We start from the raw sequence: 9218 nt of genomic DNA on the forward strand, positions 1-9218 counted from the left end.
TGCATACAAATAACAAGTTATAAAGATATGTAAATTATATATATAAATATATAAATTACAAAATACATGGGAAATTCTTTAAATTATTAAGAAAAAGCCAAACTAGAAACTCTGAATAAGAGATATTAACAGTTTGCAGAAGAAATCCATGAGGTCGATGAATAGATTAAAACAGTTTCTGCCATGTAACTTAAGTGACATGAAATTTAAATTTATTTTCACACTTATATGATCGCTGTTAATTATAGCATCTAGCAGTAAAATATGTGGAGGAATTATCACACAAATTGACAGTTGACTGGAGTGTAAAAGGTGGAGATGCAATTATCTTAAACCCAAAATATTCTAGTAAAATATTTACTTGAGAAAATATTGCCACATGCACAAGGATATGGGTTATATTAACAAAAGATTGGAAAGAAGCTAAGTATTCTTAAATAAACATTATATATATATATATACATGTATATTTATATATGATGTAATAAAAATTGGCAGTAGTTAACAATATATTAAACTGAATATATATATATTTCACTCAAAATATATATATTTGAGGGAACAAAGCATAAAAGAATGATATGCTCACTATTATAGCATATTTATATCAATTTTGAAAAATGGGGTATCTACATATTTTAATGATATGAAAGTCATTGTTGGTATATACTAAGAATCAAAAAATTTTTAATATGTATTAAAGGTGTGAAGATCATAGACCATTCACAAAATTTGCAATGTTTTCCAAATAAGTTACAGAAAAACTAAAAAAGGATTTACTACACCACAGATTATGAATGAAGTCCAAACATAATACTGTTGGTAATCCTGAATTCACAGCTCTCTTTGACAATTTGAATTTGTGAGCAAAAGACACCACTTACCTAAGTATAATAGGTGAATCCATTTACATGTGCATCCATTTCTACCACCAAAAATACTTACACGTAAAAGAAATGGAAGTTATAGATTCTAGTGAAAAGAGGAGCTATTCTGAAAGTGAATGAGTACCTGTATATTTTACCTGTGGGAGATGTTGGACCTCAGGTTCATTATATGAGAATATCATTTGGATAAGTCATAATTAATGGATTAGTTTTTGTCTTCTACTTTTAAAAGTATAAGATTATTGATATCCAAATTTATATGAAAATTACATGCAATACGAATTATGTTCATTTATGAAATTATTAACTTTTTTTTGAGTGGATAAAACCAAAACACCTGTGCTGTCAAGTCAATTCTGACCCTATAGGACAGAGTAGACCTGCCGCATTGAGTTTCCAAGGAGTGGGTGGTGAGTTTGAACTGCCAACCTTTTGGTTAGCTGCCGAAAGCTTAACCACTGTGCCACCAGGGCTCCCTTAGAATGGATATATAAATTAAAACCAGCAGCATTGTTTAAGAGCATAATACATAAAAGTTTAAATGTTGAGGGGGTTCTAAACTTAACGAGATGTAGGCACCATGATCCGGAACACAAGTCATGATAATATAAATGATGTGGTGATGGGTACAGTAGACTCTGTGGCGGCTGAAAGCCTAGTGTGTTTAGAGCACAGGCTGCATGTAAGTGTGGAACAGAGAATTTTTGCTTTTGTTTTTTCCCCATCAAACTTAGTTTTATTGGTTGTAATTTTTTTTGAAACTTTTGAAACTTTAATTTGTCTTGATATTGAAGAAAATCATGTGAGAATCCATTAAGCAAATATCTAAAACACATGCAAAAGTAATAACTATAGGCATATCACCTCAATACCTACTAAAGTGCATAAATCTGAATTTCCTTCAATATAGGAATACCAAAAGTGTAAAGAACTCGGATTGCATAAGTAATATTTCTTAACACCATGGGTAAATTACGTGTGGCATACTGACAAATTATTAAAAAACAATAGAGGTATATTTGTACTACTGTATATGTATGTGTTATCTAATTTTGTGTGAATAAAAAATAATGTATAGTAACAGCAGAGATGGATAGTAGTATGCTATGGCAAAAATCTTGTTTGTAAGTGAAAGATTAAAGTAGTAATTAGCCCTCCAAGTCTGAGATTTCCCAAGTCATTTGATCAAGTTTTCATAAAGATAGGTACAAGCTTCCTTTTAAACAAATCTCATTTCTGCATCATTCTTACATCTTTCAGGCACCAGTAGAGCCATGGTCAATGCCAATGGCACCACAGGAATAAACTTCATTCTTCTAGGGCTCTTTAACCACACACAGATCCACCTATTCCTGTTTGCCATGGTGCTTATGATCTTCATCACCTCACTGATGGGCAACACCCTTATGATCATTCTCATTCATGTGGACCCTCAACTCCACATGCCCATGTACTTCCAGCTTAGCCAGCTTTCTTTCATGGACATGATGCTGGTCTCCACCATCGTTCCCAAAATGGCAGCCAACTACCTGATGGACACTAGGCCTATCTCTCCCACTGGCTGTGGAGTCCAAATCTTCCTGCTTCTCACTCTGGGAGGGAGTGAACGCTTCCTCTTAACGGCCATGTCTTATGACCGCTATGTGGCCATATGTCACCCACTGCGCTACCCCATTCTCATGAGTCAGAAGCTCTGTTTACTCATGACATCAGGTTCCTGGCTCCTGGGAGGGATCGATGGGCTGATGCAGGCTGGTGCCACTTTGAGCTTCCCTTATTGTCACTCACGGGAAATCAATCACTTTTTTTGTGAAGCACCATCACTGGTACGCCTTGCCTGTGCTGACATCACGATTTTTGAGTTTTTCATGTATGTCTGCTGCATTCTGATGCTCTTGATCCCTTTGTCTCTCGTTTTGGCCTCATACAGCCTTATCCTGGCTGCAGTGCTCCGCATGCGGTCAGCTGGAGCCCAGAAAAAAGCCTTTAAGACCTACTCCTCTCACCTGGTGGTTGTGGGACTCTTCCATGGCACCATCATGTTCATCTACATGAGGCCCAAATCTAACGATTCAGAGGACCATGATAAGGTGGTCTCAGTGTTTTATACCATCTTCACACCTGTCTTGAACCCTCTTATATACACTGTGAGAAATAAAGAATTCAAGGGGGCTTTGAGGAGGTGGCTGGAAAAACATTTTATGTGATATCAATGCTGAGCATAATTTGCCAAAAGGGCAGCAACAAAACTGGATACAGGTTACGTTTCTAAAATATTGTTTTGTTATTTTGTTCATCCCATTTAAATTCTTCTTTTGTGTTGTATCAAGTTATTTTGTTCTTACTTTGCCAATCTGGCTGCGTTGTTCCTATATGACTGTTTTTATATATGGTAAATTAATTAAAAATTATATTTGTCCTCCTGTCATAATTTGCAGTGGTGTTTTTGCTCTGAAATTAGGGCTCTGGCAATAAGTATGAGTGACTGAGTTTCTAAATAGCATATGATAAGTGTATAATTTGTATTTTTTGATAAATAGTGGAAATCATTAATTTTGATGGGGATAATACCCTTTGAAAACTAAATGTAGATCCTAAATCACATAATGAAGATAAAATAAATTCAAATGAAATAAGGACCCAATGTGACCATCAAACATAAAATATGTAAGAAGATATCAAGAAATATTTGCAAAATGTTGCCGTGGGAAGATTTGTTAAAGAAACTTCCAGACAGAATATAAAAATGCTAATTGGCTTTTCATGACCTATGTTAAAACCTAAGAGTAGAGAGATGAGCTGAAGAAAACAATATATTGTGTACAAAGGAGTCAGTACACAGTGGATTCAAAAATAAAACTTTCTTTCAGCAAAGAAGTCTCAAATTAAGAAAGGGCCTCAGGCCAAAGGTCCAACACAAGTTGTGACTCTAAAATCATTTATTAAGGCTTCAGGACGATTTAAGACACAGTACCTTAAATAAACATCCAAACAGACAAAAGACCTTCTATAAATCTTGAGAGTCTTGTAGATTCTCTTTAGTTAAAAATAAATAGGACTACTAAAATGTTTTAGGGCACTGTAGTGCAGCAGAGTCACAGGAAGCCCAAGGTTGGTAGTTGTGGGTTTTGTCTAATGGAGTAAATTCCAGTAAGATTCATGGAAAACTCGCAATGTTTGCAAGCATGTTTTTCTGACAGAGATATCACTAGTTTGGTCTAAAGAGTAAGCTGGGGTGACTACTCAGTTTTCTTATGGTAGAGCAAGGGTGACTCAGAAAGCAGAGGCAAAAATCACGTAGAATAATTCCCAGAGAATCACACTGAATCTTAATTAAGGAGCTGGCAACAATTTCTACCAGAATTACAGAATTGCAAGTGACTGTATGCTGCCCCATTCCCTGTTCTAAGAAGTGTCTTAAGAGTAATTGTGCTAGTGCAGTTATATAATCACCATGCTGTGACAAAGAGAGAAACCAAGACTTCTAGTGCACATCCCCAGCTGAGAGCCCGGCCAAATTCAAAGCCATTTTTTTAGTCCTTGGTGGCACATCATGCAAGTGTATCTTTCAGCTCCCAGTTGAGCCACTTCCACTGATGATGCATGGAGTAGAGATGAGCTGTCCCTGATGAAACCTGCTGAAATTGCAAATTCATTTGCAAAATAAATAATTGTTGTTTTAAACTGCTGTGCTTTGTGGATACACACACACGCGCACACACACACACACACACACTGGAATATTGCTTAGGTGAATATATGTGTTACCTAAAACCCATAATAAAGGTATCAACTACATTTGAATAAAAGGGGTTATAATTCTCTTTATGTGTTACCTAAAACCCATAATAAAGGTATCAACTACATTTGAATAAAAGGGGTTATAATTCTCTTTCCCTACTTCATATAATCTGGAACCATTGTTCTGAAAATAATATTTTTATCTGTTTAGAATTATTTTATATTACAGAGAAGTCTTACCACTTCGGCTTTGATTGAAGTTTTAAGATGTTCTAGAAGTGAAAAATCAAAAACAATGTGGTTGAGGAAAAACCACTTAGATTTTTCTGTGAGAAGGCCAGGGGTTGCCGTCTGGGATCAGTCAACTAAGAACAGGTACCTTGGGTAAGTTAGCTTCTCTGATATACAGCTATTCTGTCTATAAAAACAGCATTCCTAAAATTAAAAATATATACATAATCAAGATTAAATTTAAGTTAGTAATGTGAAAATAACATGACAGAGACTTCAGTACCTGGAAACATGGCAGATGAGGTATCATAACCAACACACAGAGCTAGTTGAATAGATAGACAGACTTGGAAACACATTATAGGTATGTAGATCTAAGTTTTTCTTTCATGCATTAAAGAACTGCATATATATACCACAGACACACACATACACAAATAAAAACAGTAATTAGAACAATAAGGCAGAAGGAAATAGCTTCTTTACCAGAATGTTAGTCAAAGGAAATAAAAAAACAATGCTGTATCAACTTTCATGGCTCTGTGTTTCATGGACAACAGGAGATAAACTACAAGGCCCCTAAAGGTGAGGATTCAGAAGAACTCTGAACAAACCAGGAAATGTAAGGGACAACACAATTCTGTCTGAGTTAGCTAGAAATTAACCTCCCAGCTCCTCAAGTAGGTCCAGGAAATCTGCAGAAAATTCTTTCTCAGTGAATGGCACCAAGTAGAGTGGCTGAGAACTCGGTCAAGAACTTGTAGGTCACATAAAAAGCCCATAATTGTCTGCTGGAGAAAGAGGTCCCACGGAGCAGCATTGCGGCACTAGACATGGGAGTGAAGAAGTATTCTTGGACATCCAGCCCAATAGGTTTTCAGGTGACTCCAGCCAGTATCTGATTGCAACTTCAAAATAGACATTCCAGCAGAGAACCAACCCACTCAACCCAGAATCCTGGGGAGATAATAACTTATTGTTTTAAACCGCCAAGTTTTGTGGTGTTTTGTTAGACAGCAATAGCTGTGAAGATACGAGTTAAAATATATACTCCCTTTTATTGTTGGAGTAGGTGAAACTGTAATAAAATTAGTTTTTGATTAAGTGTATGGTACATTGTCCTAGATTATCACTAAACATAAAGAAGTAAAGTGCATATCGTCTTAAATGATGCAAAGAAATTGTGAAAAGCAAAAAATAATCAATCCAAAGAAGACAAGAATGAGATGAAGGGGGGACACGGAGAAGACAGGTAACTAAAAATCAGTACATTGAATAATATAAAGTTTTTTTTTTAATTTAAAATAAAAACACTAATAAGCTGAAAAACATAAGTTTTTCAGCAAATGTAAATAGACTAAATGTTCCAGGCAAAGAATCTAGACTGGAGAAAACCTTTTAGTATTTTAAATTGTTGTTGTTAAGTTCCTTCATGTCGGTTCCTACTCAGAGCGACCCTATGTGCATCATAATGAAACACTGCCCCATTTCGCCCCAACCTAACTATCATTTCTATGTTTGAGCGGGTTATTGCAGCCACTGTGTTAATCCATCATTTTTGCTGACCCTCTACTTCACTAAGCATGATGTCCTTCTCCAGGGACTGGTTCCTCCTTACAATATGTCCCATCTTCACTTCTAAGGAGCATTCTCGCTGTACTTCTTCCAAGACAAATTTGATCATTCTTTTGACAGTCCATTTTATATTCAATATTTTCCACCAACACCGTGATTCTAAGGCATCGATTCTTCTTTGGTCTTCCTTACTCATTGTCCATCTTTCACATGCATAAGAGGCAACTGAAAATACAATGGCTTGGGTCAGGTGCACCTTAGTCCTCAAAGCAACATTTTTGCTTTTTAACACTTTAAAGAGGGCTTTTGCAGCCAATTTGCCAAATGCAATACATCCTTTGATTTTTTTGACTGCTGCTTCCATTGGAGTTAATTGTAGATCAAAGTAAAATTAAGTCCTTGACAACGTCAGTATTTTCTCCGTTTATCACCATGTTGGTTACTGGTCCAGTTGTGAGGATTTTTGTTTTCTTTATTTTGAGGTGTAATTCATACTGAAGGCTGTAGTCTTTGATCTTCATCAGCAAGTGCTTCAAGTCCTCTTCACTTTCAACAGGCAAGGCTGTGTGTTCTGCATATTGCAGGTTGTTAATGAGTTTTTTTCTAATCCTGATGCTGCCTTCTTCATATAGTCCATCTCAGATCATTTGCTCAGCATACAGATTGAATAAGTATGGTGAAAGGATACAATCCTGACGCACATCTTTTCTGATTTCAAACTAAGCAGTGTCCCATTGTTGTGTTGCAATTACTGCCTCTTGGTCTATGTAGAGAATCCGCATGAGCAAAATTAACTGCCCTGGAGTTCCCACTCTTTGCAATGTTATCCAAAATTTGTTATGGTCTACTCAGTCAAATGCCTTTGAATAGTCAATAATTAACACAGATAAAAATCTTTCTGTTCCACAGTCAGCCCCTGGCCTTGTTTTGACTGATGATATTGAGCTTTTCCTTTGTCTCTTTCTGTAGATGTAGTCGTTTTGATTTCTGTGTATTCCATCTGGCGAGGTCCATGTGCATAGTCACTGTTTATGTTGGTGAAAAAGGGTATTTGCAATGAAGAAGTCATTGGTCTCGCAAAACTCTATCATTCAATCGCCGGTATTGTTTCTATCACCAAGGCCATATTTTCCAACTACCAATTGTTCTTCTTTGTTTCCAACTTTCACATTCCAATCACCAGTAATTATCAATGCATCCTGATTGCATGTTCAATCAATTTCAGACTACAGAAACTGAAAAAAATCTTCAATTTCTTCAACTTTGTTCTCAGTGATAACTGTGTGAATTTGAATGATAGTCATATTAACTGGTCTTCCTTATAGGCCTATGGATATTATCCTATCACTGACAGCACTGTACTTCAGGATAGACCTCGAATTGTTCTTTTTGACGATGAATGTAACACCATTCCTCTTCAAGTTGTCATTTCTGGTGTAGTAGGCTATGTGTTGTCCAATTCAAAACAGCCAATACCAGTCCATTTCAGCTCACTAATGCCTAGGATATCGATGCTTATGTGTTCCATTTCGTTTTTGAAGATTTCCAATTTTCCTAGATTCATACTTCGTGTATTTCAGGTTCCAAGCATTAGCGGTATTTTCAATTGCCTCATATGCATGTGAAAGATGGACAATGAATAAGGAAGACCGAAGAAGAATTGATGCCTTTGAATTGTGGTGTTGGCAAAGAATATTTAATATACCAAAAGAACAAACAAATCTGTCTTGGAAGTAGTACAGCCAGAATGCTCCTTAGAAGCCAGGATGGTGATACTGCATCTTACTTACTTTGGCCATGTTGTCAGAAGAGATCAGTCCCTGGAGAAGGACATCATGCCTGGTAAAGTACAGGGTCAGCTTTTAAAAGAGGAAGACCCTCAATGAGATGGATTGACACAGTGTCTGCAACTATGGGCTCAAGCATAACAATGATTGTAAGTATGGCACGGGGCCGGACAGTGTTTCTTTCTGTGGTACATAGGATCGCTATGAGTCGGAAGCAACTCCACTGCACCTAATAACAACAACAATAAACATCTTTCTGGTATTCTCAGCTTTTAGCCAAGATCCACCGGACATCAGCAATTATATCCCTCCTTCCATGTCATTTTCTTTATTTTTTTTCTTTCAAATCAGGATTTTTTTATTTTAATATTTATTTAACCACAACTTATTTTAAAAAAAGAAAAGAAAAGAAAGGGAACATATATCTGTGTACCCAAAGCCTAGCACACAGAGCACATGTTTCTTATAGATCAGAGTCATTATACATGGTTGTCTGCCCAATGGATCAGAATCAAGTCATACAGAAATACAGCTGTATATGGCTTCAGTATGTCATATCTTTGACAAGACAAGTGATGGAACTTACCATTGTGCCAGTTGGGTAGTGCTCACACAGTTCATCTGAAGAGTTAGTGTTTCTTACTCTTTGGTCTGCCATCCCAATGATCCAGATCTTTCTTCATTATAATACCCTGATTCCATTATCCTTTGAAATCCTTCCACTGGCTATATACTTACATATTCAAATTTCTCTCTCTAGGTTTATAGTCTCAGTCTTCCTCAATACATTTAATCAATTAATATACAAAAACAGAACCACCGTGGCCAGAAGTAGAACTGAAGTTAATGTAACAGTGGTTAAGAATTTCAACCTAGGTTTACATTCCTACCCATTACTATCCACAGGACTCTGGATGTGATAATAGCACCTACTTCATGGGGTTAATACAGGCATGGAATGAGCAATGTATGAAAAGTACTTGGTACTGTTCCTGAC

At 36.4% G+C, this 9218-nt stretch overlaps 1 protein-coding gene across 1 annotated transcript; it reads left to right on the forward strand.

Moving 5' to 3' along the window:
* Window positions 1–2134: 2134 nt before the first annotated feature.
* LOC126058413 (olfactory receptor 2T33-like) lies at window positions 2135–3094 on the forward strand. Its single transcript, XM_049853484.1, has one exon. It carries the CDS (start codon window positions 2162–2164, stop codon window positions 3092–3094), a length of 933 nt encoding a protein of 310 aa, XP_049709441.1. The 5' UTR covers window positions 2135–2161.
* Window positions 3095–9218: the final 6124 nt, after the last annotated feature.

This window comes from Elephas maximus, chromosome 14 (genome assembly GCF_024166365.1).
Source record: "Elephas maximus indicus isolate mEleMax1 chromosome 14, mEleMax1 primary haplotype, whole genome shotgun sequence".
NCBI lineage: Eukaryota > Metazoa > Chordata > Mammalia > Proboscidea > Elephantidae > Elephas > Elephas maximus.

Coding starts and splice junctions, on each gene's coding strand:
- LOC126058413 (XM_049853484.1), top strand. CDS start 2,162: ATGGTCAATGCCAATGGCACCACAGGAATAAACTTCATTCTTCTAGGG.